The sequence below is a fragment of the Daucus carota genome, chromosome 2, assembly GCF_001625215.2.
Source record: "Daucus carota subsp. sativus chromosome 2, DH1 v3.0, whole genome shotgun sequence".
Classification (NCBI taxonomy): Eukaryota; Viridiplantae; Streptophyta; class Magnoliopsida; order Apiales; family Apiaceae; genus Daucus; species Daucus carota.
In genome coordinates this window covers 53,431,144-53,446,315 of record NC_030382.2, presented here as the reverse complement: position 1 = coordinate 53,446,315, position 15,172 = coordinate 53,431,144, and the positions used below count along the sequence as shown (strand labels likewise).

Genomic DNA, 15,172 nt, shown 5'->3' with positions numbered 1-15,172 from the left:
TTGTTCTATTGGGTCTGATCTACATGATATCTCCTTTGTTCTCTCATGTAATTAGTACTTCCGGCATGACTATTGATCCGATCCTAGCTGTTTGCATTTTTGAACGGAGTGAAGGACAAGGGAAGCAGTCACAGCAATTTTGGAGAGATTTAAATGATGTTTGAAAAGGCAATAGGAAGGACAATGAAAATGACGGATATGTAAATGGATGTTCTAAGAAACGTGGGAGAAATAATTTACCCACAAAATGAAATCGAGATTTTCATTCCAAATAACAAATTACTAATCCAAAAACCCGTGAACGATTCCAATCCCTTAACCGGATTTATTAAAGAGGAACCAAAATATTCCTTTATACAAGTACCATTATTACTTTAGCTTATGAGTGTCTTCGTAAGTTGTAACATTTGTACAAATTTTATCACGCACATTTTTTGCCCAAGGTATATAATGATCTTGGGCTATAATGATCGGCAATATTTGTTAGTTGAAGGCCATGGAGTGTCAAGTAGTATCCTGCCATAAAGTTAAATTTATTTAGCAGAAAAAAGAATATATCAAATCTTGTTGAGGGTACACTTGCAATGTTTTTGCCAAAGGTTTTATCTGGTTATTTGTTAGAGAGACTGGTCTAGATGTTTCTATGACAACTGGTGCCAGCTGTGTTGCCAGCTGTAGTGAGCCGTAAAGTTGTACACATCAGCTCTAGTTAGTTAGGTGTGCTCTAGTCAGTTAGAAGTTGTGGCTATATAAGCACCTGCTCTGTCTTTCTTTTGCTGTAACAAACTTTATGTGCTTTTATATACAAATATACTCTGTTTGCACCACCACTTTTATCATGGTATCAGAGCCAAACACTCTCTCATGGTGACCTAGCCATTACTGTGCTTCTTCGTTTCTTCGATTTTGCATTTCTTCTTGTTCTCATGGCGTCTACATCGCAAACTTTCACTCCGCTTAGTGTTGATCATCCATACTACATCATACATCAGACTACTTGTGTCTATACACCTCAACAGAATGGGTGTGTTGAGAGGAAACATAGGACTCTCTTGAATGTTGCACGTGCTCTCAGATTTCACTCTGCCATGCCAATTCAATATTGGGGAGAGTGCCTTTTAACAGCTACATATTTGATTAATCGTACTCCAACTCCACAGTTGAAAGGATGCAGTCCTTATGAGGCTCTTTTCAGCTCCTCTCCAGATTATTCAATTCTCAAGGTGTTTGGGTGTTTATGCTTTGCATTAATTTTGCCACATCCAACTGATAAATTTGCCTCCCGTGCCATCAAAGGTGTTTTTGTGGGTTATCCTTTTGCTAAAAAGGCTTATAAAATTCTTGACTTGAGTACTAATCAAATCCATATCTCCAGAGATGTTCAATTTTCGGAGCATATCTTCCCTTTTAAGACAGTTCAGCCTCCTCCAGTCAATCTCTTTCCAGAACATTACTCTGCTGATACAGATGCTTTGCCACCTGTTCCATTAATGGATGCAAGTTCTTTTAATCCTACAACTGAACCTACAAGGACATCTGAACCTGCAAATGTGCTTGACACTTCATCTGTGGGTCACAGTAGGCCTTCTAGACAACACAAACTACCTACCAGGTTCACAGACTTTACTGGTCTTCCCAGTCATTTGGTTAATAGCATTCAAGTGGTTCATGCTTCTGCAGCTTCTGTGTCTACGCTAACAGACTATTGTCAAGCTCTGCCATTTGACACTACTCATGTGGCTTTCACGGCATCTGCTGAAACAATACCTGTTCCTACCTCCTACAAACAGGCTATCAAAGACTCTTTGTGGTGTGAAGCTATAAGTGCTGAATTAGCTGCAATGGAGGCCAATCACACTTGGATAGTTCAACCTTTACCTCCTGATAAGAGACTGGTGGGCTGTAAGTGGCTGTTCAAGGTCAAATATCTGGAGAATGGGACGGTTGATCGGTACAAAGCACGCTTAGTTGCGAAAGGTTTCACACAAACTGAAGGGCTAGATTACTTCGAAACTTTCGCCCCCGTTGCTAAAATGGCAACTTTGCGTCTTGTCCTTGCTCTAGCTGCTAAACACCAGTGGATGTTAAAGCAACTTGATGTTGCTAATGCTTTTCTACATGGGACTCTAGAGGAAGAGGTTTATATGGCTTTGCCGCCTGGTTACACACCTCCTGCAGATATTCTTGCTAAGTTCCCCAATCAGCGCTTAGTTTGCAGATTAGTGAAGTCGATTTATGGGCTTAAGCAAGCTCCTCGACGTTGGTTTGTTACTTTAACCAATGCTTTACTTCAGTTTGGTTTCACTCAAATGGTGAGTGATCCCAGCCTGCTTCGTTTTGAGAGAAACAATATGGTTGCTTATCTTCTCATCTATGTTGATGACATGCTCCTTACTGGTAATAATATGAATTTGCTCAATGAAATCATCAGATTCATTGGCATTCACTTCAAAGTTAAGGACTTAGGGACCCTGCAATATTTTCTGGGTCTCCAGTTGTCTCGTTCCCCTCAGGGGATCTATGTTCATCAAAGCAAATACACTTTGGACATTGTGAAAGATGTGGTCTTGGATGAGTCTCGAGCCACCTCCATCCCTATGGACCAACATCATTGCTTACTCAAAGACACCTCTGATTTTTTACATGATGTCTCTGCGTATCGTCGACTTATTGGCAGACTCATCTATCTCACCATCACACGACCTGAGCTCTCCTACCCAGTTCATGTATTAGCTCAGTTCATGTGTTCCCCTCGTGAAGGTCACTGGAAAGCTGCTGTAAAGATTGTTCAATATCTACGGGGCACTTGTGGACAAGGCTTGTTCTTCTCTGTTAAGTCTGATTTGTCTGTCACTGCGTATGCTGATGCTGACTGGGCAAGCTGTCCTAATACTCGACGTTCGTTGACTGGTTTCTGTGTACTGCTTGGTGACTCTCTGATTAATTGTAAGTGCAAGAAACAGCTGATTGTGTCCCGTTCGTCTGCTGAAGCCGAATATAGGGCCCTAGCTGATACTTGTTGTGAACTTACTTGGATAGTTTCTCTTCTTACGGAAATGAAGTTCTCCAACATTACTCCTGTCACTCTCTATTGTGACAACAAGTCTGCTCTTTATCTTGCTTCTAATCCAGTCTTTCATGAACGAACCAAACACATTGAAATTGACTGCCATTTGGTTCGTCAGAAATTAAAGCAAGGTCTTGTTTCTACTGAGCACATCTCCTCTGCATCACAGCCAGCTGATCTCTTCACTAAAGCCATGTCTTTCCCACTGTTACAGTCTCATCTCTCCAAGTTAGGAGCCTGCAATTTGTTCACAGCTCCTAACTTGAGGGGGGCTGTTAGAGAGACTGGTCTAGATGCTTCTATGACAACTGGTGCCAGCTGTGTTGCCAGCTGTAGTGAGCTGTAAAGTTGTACACATCAGCTCTAGTTAGTTAGGTGTGCTCTAGTCAGTTAGAAGTTGTGGCTATATAAGCACCTGCTCTGTCTTTCTTTTGCTGTAACAAACTTTATGTGCTTTTATATACAAATATACTCTGTTTGCACCACCACTTTTATCATTATTCCTCTTTAGAGCTGGACTCTCAGCTTTTCTTTCAATTATATTTACTTTCAGGTTTAAATATTGGCAGAAAGATAAGCAGGGATATCAGACAAAAAGTTTCATACAATGAAGTGGTCATCGTAGGAATGACGAGGTCAGTCAATTACATTAGACGGCCCACATATTGAGTTCGTGGATACTTTCTTTGCAGTCGTGGCCACTGCACAAATAACTGATCAGCCATGTGTAATTTGTAGAGAATAATACCACTTAAAGATAACCTCTTAACTCGTGCTATGCTCTCCACATAGAAGATAGATGACCACCTTATTCCCAGCACCTGTGTACAACATTTAAAAGTTATGTACTGCTTTCTGTAGCCATCCTAAAGAGTGAATATTACTACAAATATATACATTTGATTCTGATAACCTGAACCTTGAAAAAAAATGCGATTGCACACAAAGGTATACAAGTCCCAGGGCCATTGCATAGAATCTGTTCAGCGATATGTCAAGTGAGCTGAATACTCATATATACAAGAAAATGGTAGTGATCTATCATAAAGGTGAAGGCAATGGGAGTACCACTTGGGGCTTGATTTTTATCATCAGCAGCAGGGCATGAGCAACTGCATAAATGGTAGTTCCAACAGAAGTTACATACGACTGGCCTACTTCACGGCTTCGATATATCCGCATGAACTGAGCAGTTTCTTCTGTCTTACTTCCCCTCTAAAGAAAAGAAAAGTAAAAGAAGATCAATTATTCCCATTGAGAAGCCAATATAATCTGGACAAATACAAATTTGTCTAATATACAATCTTCCGTCTTCCAAATTTTAATCATGCTCTATCTTTTTACTTGTTGGGATCAAGAACAAAAATCACCTTATCAGCTAAAGAGTCCTCAAACACACGCGCTTTCTGGAGACTCATAGTATCAGTGGCAGCAGCAATGTAGTATCTTGGATATAGTCGGTTTTCTTGCAAAACCGACAAGAGATTTAGCATCTCTGCTGTGTGACCCCCTAATTATAATCAAAGAATATGGACCAAATTAATAACGATTAAAAAATACCCTGCCCCAAAAATAAACCGAAACATGATTTGAAGAAAGTAGGTGAGCGCACCTGAGCCCAGGATGATCAGTGTACTAAGAGAATTTGTAGACTTAGTTCGAAATGGTTTGCTGCTCCAGTAGACGACATAACAAATGCGAAACACAACTAACGAGATAAATACAGTAATTATAGTTACCACGTTAATTTCCATATTGTGAAGGGAAGAACTATCGCATTTCTGTGCTGATACTAATATCAGTCATTCAACGCCTGTGTCAATTGTCATACAAAAACCAGTAAATACTAGAGAACAAAGCGTAAGATTTAAAGTATCTACAAATTCAATTCATGGACTCTAATGGAAAGTTTAGCAATTGCATCTTACATGAGAATATAATTAGTCCCAGTTTCAATAATAGCCAATGAAATAGTTAGAAAACACAACAATATTTATAGACAGTATTGTAATATATTCAGGCATGTTTCTACAATATTTAATCCTCTAGCTTATAGTTTAATTCCCTATCTGGCATCCAAAAGACCTCAATGACCAACACAATCTCCACTAGTTGTGTACTGACTATCACTACTCAATTAGTAGCAGAAACATGAAAACCACCTCTGATATTAACATCCATATCATTTTCAGGGGAAGTCCACCATCCAGCATTAAAATTCCACATTCTGCATGTTGTGACCCCAGACTAGATCTATTTCCTTATTCATTATTTATTGCCACAATAATCTAACCAGACTAGGTCTATATTAATCTTTCTTTGTCTGCACAATTGTTTTTTTACCTTCATTGCATCATCTCATCTTTAACTTTTTTTTCTTCTTATTGAGTTGGAATAGATGTTCCTGGTTCTATAGTTTTTCAGGATAAAATTAACAGACACAGGCATTTGTCACTCATATCCACGTTAATATACATCTAATACACATAAACTAGTATTAATGCCACCATTTGTCTCTAGTCATCTCCCATTGTCTCGCTATATTCTCACTCAAGATTAGAAAATTGTTGACTTGCTGAGTTGCTCATCAGTCATGACCACATCTAATATCACAAGCACAAGAATATGCTAGGCTCAATGTCATTGATTTATAGACCTTATCAAAAAAAAGATCCACCAAGATACTTAAATATGATGATATGCTGACCAAATTACTACAGTATAAAAAGATTTCTCAAAAACCCACACATTTGACGGGATCCTAGTATGGGTAACTAATTTTTTAAGTGTCTGAAATGCAGGATACTTGATCGCGTTTCTGACGAGCCTAACACCTCAAACAAATTCAGAGAGCCCTCTCTTCGAACTAAAGCAAAAGCTAGTATTTTTTCGCAAACTTGTGAAAATTATAGTATGTCTAACAAGTAACACCCACCTTAACAACTCTAATGAATAGAAAATTAGAACAAGAACAAACCTACAATGAAAGGCACAGAATAAGCAATGAATAAATGGGTACCAAACAAACCATAAAATCAAGATGCACCTATAAAAAACAGTTATTAATCTGTAATAGAACTAGCATTAAAAAAGATTAGCACCCAAATCGAATTTGTAAACGAAGTTAAAATTTTTAATCTTACAACACATTACTAACGTTTATCAAGAAAGGAAGTCAATTACCTTAAAATTTAGAAGCTTTGCCGGAATCTTGGTTCAGTTAATCGGCCGGCGCTCTCCGGTAGGTTCTTTTCCGGCTAATTGCAGGTGATTTCTGAGCATCCGTCTGGTGTTTGTTTGTCAACGGTCACTGGAATAAATAGGTAACTATGTATAGAACTAAACACTCCCTTGAGTCCTTAAGTGCTATTTTTGTATTTTTGTAAAATTTATTAAAGCTTTAATATATAAACTTCTATAGTCATAAAAGAAAATCCAAAAGAAATTGAAAAAACATTAAAAAATAACATAAAATATGAAAAATATTTTGATCTTGATGCCTTGAAAAATATTTGGATCTTTATGTATAATAATTTTAATTATTTGGGAATGCATTAGATCTTCATTCATTTATACTAATAGTAATATTTGCCAGATCTCCTCAGTCCTCCCCAAGTAATTTGGTAAAAGAACTTTCAAAACATGTAGTGCAATACAGAGTACTTGTAAGAATTCTGAGACAACAATAATGTGCTGGTTAATTTCACATTGAGAGATTTACTGTTTCAGTTTAATCATGTTAATAGGATGAAATCCTTGATCATCTACAGCAGTCATCAATCTAAATATGTATGCTTAATTTGCACCAAAGGAATGGGTCTGAAGTTCAATTGATATTAATTTCTAGTAGTCATAGTAATTCACATATAATTTTACAAACTCAAGATCAAACAAGCAAGACACTCCTATCTCCATCTAAATTTACTTTCCAGGGACAAAGTTGGTGGCAAAGGCCCAGGCATTGTTGTTTACAGGGTCTGCCAAGTGGTCAGCAAGGTTTTCCAATGGCCCTTTCCCGGTGACAATAGCCTGAACAAAGAACCCGAACATAGAGAACATGGCGAGTCTTCCATTCTTCAGCTCCTTCACCTTGAGCTCGGCAAATGCCTCTGGGTCCTCAGCAAGGCCTAATGGGTCGAAACTTCCTCCAGGGTATAACGGGTCTACGATTTCACCAAGTGGTCCACCAGCAACACGGTAGCCCTCAACAGCGCCCATCAAGATGACTTGGGTAGCCCAGATGGCCAAGATGCTCTGTGCATGGACCAAGCTTGGGTTGCCCAAGTAGTCAAGTCCGCCTTCACTGAAGATTTGTGAACCGGCCTTGAACCAGACGGCTTCGCCAAACTTGACACCATTACGGGCCAAGAGCTCAGGGAAGACACAGCCAAGAGCTCCGAGCATGGCCCATCTGGAGTGAATGACTTCAAGCTCACGGTTCTTGGCGAAAGTCTCGGGATCCGCAGAAAGTCCAGCAGTGTCCCAACCATAGTCACCTGGGAATTCACCAGTAAGGTATGATGGAGCTTCACCTGAGAATGGGCCCAAGTACTTGACACGGTCTGGGCCGTACCATGGGCTGTTAGAGACTGGTGCCTTGACTGTCTTCCTCATGGAAACTCTTCCATTTCCGAAAAGCTCAGAAGAGGATGGAGCCACCTGAACTGCCTTGCCAGCAAAAGCAGGCGAAGAAAGAGCCATTGTTGAAGCAGCCATTTATATTAAAGAGGCGTAGAAAGAAATAATGATAGTTGTACAAGGTGTTAGTGATTTCTGAAGAACATGGTTTTGGCAGTTATTTATACAAGCTTAGAGCTATCCCTTTGCTCATCTCATGACATCTATATCTGCATTCTGATTGGCTTCCAGGATTCTTTATCGACACTGGATTCCTCTAAGCCACCAGTGTTGAGATATTAACATTGCACGGCCCTGAGTGATGTTGTCCCACCTTAGAAATCAGTGGACTAGCTTCATTTCAACAGATATTTTTAGTTAGTCGTTGGTGATGACAGGGCTCCCATCTTTTCTTTCATAAATCATCTTTTATGCCTTTGCATTAGATTTTTTGGATTAGTGACAGCATTATATAGTTAACTTTAATAACATTAACAGCTTTATTCATCAATATCAGAAAACTTCAAAAAAATAGGTTTGATTTGACAAGTTTAAAAATCTAGAAAGACTTTGCTCGATTTCATATGAAAACCATAATAATTTGAAAGAGTCTATACTAAATAGAATTTGCTCAAATTTATATGGAAACCGTAATCACCTGAAACAGAGCATTAAGTATGGTCACTATACACAACTACTAGCTCAACAATCCCCCTGATGTTTCAGTATGAAAAATATAGTTTCCCCATGTAACGATAATTTATGAGCTAGACAAGGAAAGGGAGTAATTAATCTATATAGGTACAGGGAATTACTTCTTATATTAAAATCCACAATTATATTGTCACAAGAGTCTAGTTGTTTTGGAAGCAAGAATGAAGTTTTCAGAACAATGTAGTAGTTGCTGGACTTAAATTTTATAAAAGCATTTCATTAGTTTCAGAGAGATATAAGAGAGGCCATTGGCCATAGACAGAGGTTTTTCCTCCACCACATTCAAATGGTCGCTAATTCTAGCCCATGCAGTTCTGTCTACATTTAGATTATTTGACACCAAACACCTAAGCGTCTAGCCACTGGTTCAGCAATCTCCAACTAGATATCAAATCAAGTCCTTAGAAATATTATCAACCAATGAGAAATGAGATAGAGATATCGAAAGATAAGGACCCGCATGTATATTTATACTCCTCTAAACAGCTCAGTAACTCACTGATTTCAAGCTCACAAACATTAGCAACTACTTCTCTTTTATTAGCTAGCTAACTTTGCAATGGCAACTGCATCAATGGCTCTCTCTTCGCCATCATTCGCTGGAAAGGCGGTGCAAGTATCTCCATCTTCATCAGAGCTCTTTGGAAATGGAAGAGTTTCCATGAGGAAGACTGTCAAGGCACCAGTTTCTAACAGCCCATGGTACGGCCCTGACCGTGTCAAGTACTTAGGCCCATTCTCAGGTGAAGCTCCTTCTTACCTTACTGGTGAATTCCCAGGTGACTATGGTTGGGACACTGCTGGCCTTTCTGCTGATCCCGAGACCTTTGCCAAGAACCGTGAGCTTGAAGTCATTCACTCCAGATGGGCCATGCTTGGAGCTCTTGGCTGCGTATTCCCTGAGCTCTTGGCCCGTAATGGTGTCAAGTTCGGAGAAGCTGTGTGGTTCAAGGCTGGCTCACAAATCTTCAGTGAAGGCGGACTTGACTACTTGGGCAACCCAAGCTTGGTCCATGCACAAAGCATCTTGGCCATCTGGGCTACCCAAGTCATCCTGATGGGCGCTGTTGAGGGCTACCGTGTTGCTGGTGGACCACTTGGTGAAATTGTAGACCCGCTATACCCGGGAGGAAGTTTCGACCCATTAGGCCTTGCGGAGGATCCAGAGGCATTTGCTGAGCTTAAGGTGAAGGAGCTGAAGAATGGAAGACTCGCCATGTTCTCTATGTTCGGGTTCTTTGTTCAGGCTATTGTCACCGGGAAAGGCCCATTGGAAAACCTTGCTGACCACTTGGCAGACCCTGTAAACAACAATGCCTGGGCCTTCGCCACCAACTTTGTCCCCGGAAAGTGAATCTGAGTACTGATTTTGAATTTTCATTTTTTTTTCTCTGTTCTGTTTGAGTAGTGCATAATATTGCTATCCAAGTAGTGTAATTTATTAATGAAAAGTGTAAATTTGATCCTACTAAAACTCTCCTGGAGTAGTGGAATGTCTATACTTGTAGTTTCTTCTCTTCATCCTGTTCCTTTCGTATAGGTTGCAGATTATTACAGATTATTTTTCTTGAGACCTGTATGAAGATTACTCTTAGTTGGAAGACGAAAAGTTTATAAAGATTTCATATTTGAAGACATTTTTTGTTAATACACAAGTTATTCCATATCCCTGCTCGTTTATTTGAACTGGAAGGCAGCTTAATATGCGCGAGTATTTCTGGTAATTGTAACAATTTGGCATAGCTAAAAGGAAGAAAAAAGACAAAATAAAAACGAACTGAACAAAATGCTTTAAGAACATGCTCGATGATATAAAGCAGTGGATGCACTGTAAGAAATGCAAACAATTGAAAATTGCTTTTTACAGCTAACTAGGATTCAAGATGCAGTGCGAACAATTTGAGGGGCAGCGTTGCTTGTTTGACCTTTTTTTGATCTGCTATCTTCTGTGATCCCATTTTGTGCTGCCATTTTGCTGATCTTTGCAAGTGAAGACAGCACCTCATCCATGTCAGGTCGACCTTCTGGCTCTTGGCACGTGCATAGTAAGGCTAACTTAAAGATTTCTACCAGCTGCTGTTTGTTTGAGATATCTGAAGTTAACTGAGGGTCAACTAGATGAAGTAATCGTTCGTTTCCATCTGCAGAAGCATTCTGAACTAGTTGTGGCAATGTGATTGGCTGTCCATTCTCTAGAGAAAGCCCTGTGGGACGTCTTCTTGTGAGAAACTCCATCATTATCACGCCAAAGCTAAAAACATCGACTTTTGTTGTGATTTTCTTCATAAATGCGTACTCTGGTAATAAAAACATAATAAATGATTCAATTAGTAGAGGTTCAAAGCAGAGGAAAGGTACTTAAGTCTGGGGAGGGAGGGGAAGAGCTGAGAATTACCTGGTGCCAAGTAGCCAATAGTTCCTTCAAAAGCTGATCCCGAGGTAGAGCTGCTGCTGTTTAAATCTATATCTAGAATTCTGGCCGTCCCAAAATCACTCACACGGGCATCCCACTTCCCATCAAAAAGAACGTTAGAAGGCTTCAGGTCGCAGTGAACTATTGGAAAATCATAACCTGAATGCAAATAAACCAAACCCCTTGCAATTGAGACTAAAACATCAATCCTCCCCAACAATGTCCACCGTGCTTGATCCACCCTTGGATCATGTATAATGCTCTCCAGAGTACCATTTTCCATGTATTCTAATACTATTGCCTTCAGCTTTGAACTCTCCCAAGCATAACCTATAAGCTTCACCAGATTTCTGTGCTTCAGTTTACCAAGTGTTCCGAGTTCTCTGTTGAAGCTCTTTTCACTTGACACAGCAAATTGATGCACCTTCAAATTTTTAACGGCTATTAGCTGTCCATCTTCCAGTGTACCCTTGTACACAATACTCATAGTACTTGAACCCAGAATGTTAACCTCATCAAACATATTAGTAGCATCTTCCAGTTCTTTCGGATCAAACCTCTTGAGGATCGATTTTGAAGTGTAATTTGGTGCTGCATCCTCGAGCTCTTTTGTTTTACTCTTTTTGATGCATCTTAGAAACAGGGGAACTATTATTAATAATAGCAAGACTATGCCAAATGATCCTACTGAAGCAAGAATGATCAGCCTCTTTTTGGAAAGAGGGCCTTTTGATTTCTTCTGGTTGATGCATGGCTGGAGAAATTTGCCTCCACAAAGGGATGGGTTTCCTTGCAAATTGGCTACACTTATGTTTCTGAATGGACCAGTCTCCGGAACACGTCCTTCAAGTTGATTAAAAGAAAGATTGAGGTATTTCAAGGTGGACATTTTGGTGAAATTTTCAGGTATTATGCCTTTGAACATATTGTGTGAAAGATCAAGCGAATTAAGATCCTTCAGGCTCGCCAAATTCTCAGGGAGTGCCCCATCTAGCTGGTTACTTGAGAGATTCAGGTTGGTAAGCTGCGTGATCTGAGTGAAAATGTCTGTTGGGATCTGGCCAGATAATTTGTTACTTGATGCATCAAGTGATAACAGATTTCTGCAGCCTCTGAGCGCAGAAATGCTTCCTGATAGATTGTTATTTGAGATGTCAATGACTTGTACCATTTCTAGCATTCCCATCTCAGGTGGAATTTTTCCAGAAAATAAATTGTGTGATAGATCGAGGTACATCGACAATGTTCTCATGCTTGATATCACTGATCCTGGAATAGATCCTGTGAGATTATTACGCGAGAGATCCAAGGTCAACAGTCGGTTCAGTCTTGCCAAGCTCTTAGGGATTGACCCAGAAAGCTTGTTTTCTCTGAGGTTCAATTCCGTCAGTTGCTCAAGTTTTGAAAGAGCATCCGGGATGGTTCCTGTGAACTTGTTATTGTGAAGCAGAAGTACAGACAGCTTTCGGAGCTCAAAAAGGCTTCCTGGAATCAAGCCTTCCAGGAGATTGTTTTCAAGTGCAAGGCCTTGGAGGAGAGTAAGCTTTGACAGTTCAGGAGGAACGAAGCCTGAAAATTTGTTTGTCCGAAGGGATAACTTAAGCAGCTGAGTAAGATTCCCAATTTCCTTTGGAATCCTTCCTGAAAATGAATTTGTACCAAGAAGCAGCGTCTCAAGATTAGTGAGGTTTCCTATGCTTGGTTTCAGCAATCCGGTGAAATTATTTCCAGTTAAGACGAGCGTAGTCAGACCTATGCACTCAAAAAGGTCATCAGGAATGTCTCCGAACATATGATTATTTTCTACGCTGAGAAATGTGAGATTTGGCAACTTCCCTAGGCCATAAGGAATTTTTCCGGTCAGTTTATTAGAAGACAACCCTATTGAAAGAAGTTTTGTGCAGTTGGTGATACTAGGAGGAATGACACCATCAAGAAAATTAAAGTAGAATGACAAGTTCTTTAAATTGTGTAGTGCCCCCATGTTTGATGGTAATGATCCCGTGAGAAGATTGTAGCCCATCGACACATAAGTTAGATTTGTCATATTGGTTACTGATGAAGGGATCTCACCAGTAAAGCTATTATTATGCAGCATCAGTATCTGCAATGAAGCCAAGGAACTAATTTCGGAAGGTATGCTGCCAGTTAATTCATTATGTGAAAGTTGCAGATTGATCAATGATTTCAATCGTAGAAATGAAAGTGGAAATGTAGAATTCAGCTTATTATCATACAACCGTAAGGCTTGTAAACTCGCCAAATTTCCAAGTTCAGAAGGAATGGCTCCAGTGAAATGATTGCCATAAAGGTTTAGCAAGACAAGATTGGTACACTGGCCTAATTCTTTTGGAATTGTGCCAGTGAGAGAATTGGTGAATAACTGCAGTGTTTGCAACTTAGACAATTTTCCTACTTCCGGGGGGATTGGACCAGATAACTTGTTTTCACTTAGGTCAAAATCTTGAATATATTTCAAGTTACCAATGGAAGGAGGAATTGAACCTGTTAGACTGTTATCATAAGCTACAAAAACCTGTAGATTAACCAATTCACCTAAGCTAGATGGGATTTCACCGGTGAGGTTGTTAGAGTTTAAGCCAAGTGCCAACAGTGATGTGCAGTTGGTTAAACTCTCTGGAATGCTTCCAGTGAGTAAATTGTTACCAAAATCAGCAGTGTGTAGATTTTCAAGCTTTCCTAGCTCTGGTGGGATTGAACCAGAAAGTGAATTTTGATAAAAGATGAGGTCAGTAAGCTGTGAGCAATAGCCTAGTTGTGAAGGAATGTGACCAGTGAATGAGTTTGAAGTTAGATCAAGAACCTGGAGATTAGAAAGATTTCCCAGGAATGGAGAGATGGAGCCCTGAAGTTGCTTTTCGACCACAGAAATGGAGACGACAAAAGTATCACACGTGATCCCAGTCCAGTTGCAATGATGACTAGAATCATTCCAATCTTGAAGAGCACCAAGAGGGTCCTCTGTAATTGAATTTTTGAATGCTTTCAGAGCTTCAAGCTCGACATCCAGGCTTGGTTCTGCAGTTAACACAGTGCCAAGTAGCACTGAGAAAGCAAGAAGTGCTATAAAGCTAACATTTTGTGGTACTATTCCCATAGCTATGCTTGTATGAAATGAAGTGGTAATGAGCATGTATAATGCATGCTACTATATATGCATATTCAGCTTGCAGAACTATTCTTAATTTCTGGAAATGTAAATTACATACATTCTTTGTACCTTGACATAGTAATGTGAATGTTTGACTCAACAGACAAGTTAGATTTTGCAAGTGTACGACTCCTAGCAACTACTATATCTAGTTGTGAAAGGATAATGATTGTAGCAAAATGCATAGCTGCAACTTGAGGATGAATCCAAAGCACGCAAGGCCATATGCAGCATGGTTACTTTGGACAAGGATAGAGATTGGAGAATTATTTTGATCATTCCTTTTATGAAGAATGTTTACAGTTCGCGAAATAAAGAAATATGTCAAAAAATGTTATGTGATTGTTGATAATTAGTTAGAAAAATGTCCGAATAGATTTTATGTTCTTTTTAACACTCATTCTCAGCTCCGCTTTTGTGTCCATATTATATTTTGAGGATCTCGGAGACGACGAAACGTCGAACTTAAGAACTCCGACGAACCAATTTTGATACTATATCGGAAATCAATTTATCTAAAATTTTAAAGTGCGCGAAGAAAATTTATTTTCTAAGTATTTAGTTTTTGGGTTATAAAAATCAAGCATACTGTTATTTTATGAAGAATACAAACAATATAGTGGGTGTTTGTTTCCAACTTATAAGTCCAGCTTCTGGATTATAAGCTAGGAGCACTTATTTGTACCGTTTGTGTAATAAGTCAAGAAGCACTTATAAAAAGCTAGGAATGCTAGCTTTTGTTTCAGGGCTTCTACTTATTTCCCAAACACTTTAATCACTTATAAGTCTTATCTTGCTTCTAACTTCTATTCCACTTATTTATTTTAAGCAAGAAGCACTTATTTTAAGCTTACCCAAACGGCCCCATAATGTAACAAACTCAGTAGTAGGAAAAAAGTCAGAGATAATGCATGCCTACTTGATACTATGCAAGTAGCCCAGTTGGCGCGGGTCAAAGTCAAATGGAAGATACGGGGGAGTTCTGCCTAAAAACCAAGACACTGAATGAATATTATTGTGAAAGAGGTTGTCAGGTGCACCTAGAGGCTCCACACAACACATAGTTGCGCCGTAGTCGACTTCACTTGTGAGTGCAGTGGAGGTAGTTATGCCGCTATCGTAATTCATGCATACATCAATTATTTCAAAAAAGGAGTGAATCCCGCAAACATGGCCGGGGGACAGGAGC

General features: G+C 39.5%; 4 protein-coding genes across 5 annotated transcripts; 1 reads left to right on the top strand and 3 right to left on the bottom strand.

The window, feature by feature from the left end:
- Nucleotides 1–3,653: 3,653 nt before the first annotated feature.
- LOC108206846 (uncharacterized) lies at nucleotides 3,654–6,418 on the bottom strand. Of its 2 annotated transcripts, none has more exons than XM_017377264.2 (6): nucleotides 6,251–6,418; nucleotides 4,680–4,880; nucleotides 4,438–4,577; nucleotides 4,136–4,282; nucleotides 3,965–4,046; nucleotides 3,654–3,888 (listed from the first exon to the last, which is right to left on the bottom strand). In XM_017377264.2, the coding sequence occupies exons 2-6, from the start codon at nucleotides 4,819–4,821 to the stop codon at nucleotides 3,833–3,835; spliced, it is 567 nt and encodes a 188-aa protein (XP_017232753.1). In that variant the 5' UTR covers nucleotides 4,822–4,880; nucleotides 6,251–6,418; the 3' UTR covers nucleotides 3,654–3,832. The 2 variants fall into 2 exon arrangements, with proteins under 2 accessions (XP_017232753.1, XP_017232752.1); XM_017377263.2 differs by having other exon boundaries at nucleotides 3,987–4,046; nucleotides 6,251–6,417.
- A 463-nt stretch (nucleotides 6,419–6,881) lies between these two features.
- On the bottom strand, nucleotides 6,882–7,849 carry LOC108205957 (chlorophyll a-b binding protein, chloroplastic-like). The gene has a single exon (XM_017376092.2). The coding sequence runs from the start codon at nucleotides 7,781–7,783 to the stop codon at nucleotides 6,989–6,991; it is 795 nt and encodes a 264-aa protein (XP_017231581.1). The 5' UTR covers nucleotides 7,784–7,849; the 3' UTR covers nucleotides 6,882–6,988.
- A 1,036-nt stretch (nucleotides 7,850–8,885) lies between these two features.
- LOC108209961 (chlorophyll a-b binding protein, chloroplastic) lies at nucleotides 8,886–9,919 on the top strand. The gene has a single exon (XM_017381180.2). The coding sequence runs from the start codon at nucleotides 8,958–8,960 to the stop codon at nucleotides 9,750–9,752; it is 795 nt and encodes a 264-aa protein (XP_017236669.1). The 5' UTR covers nucleotides 8,886–8,957; the 3' UTR covers nucleotides 9,753–9,919.
- A 257-nt stretch (nucleotides 9,920–10,176) lies between these two features.
- LOC108209960 (LRR receptor-like serine/threonine-protein kinase FLS2) lies at nucleotides 10,177–14,015 on the bottom strand. Its single transcript, XM_017381179.2, has 2 exons — nucleotides 10,794–14,015; nucleotides 10,177–10,695 (listed from the first exon to the last, which is right to left on the bottom strand). Exons 1-2 carry the CDS (start codon nucleotides 13,963–13,965, stop codon nucleotides 10,277–10,279), a joined length of 3,591 nt encoding a protein of 1,196 aa, XP_017236668.1. The 5' UTR covers nucleotides 13,966–14,015; the 3' UTR covers nucleotides 10,177–10,276.
- Between the last annotated feature and the right edge of the window lie 1,157 nt (nucleotides 14,016–15,172).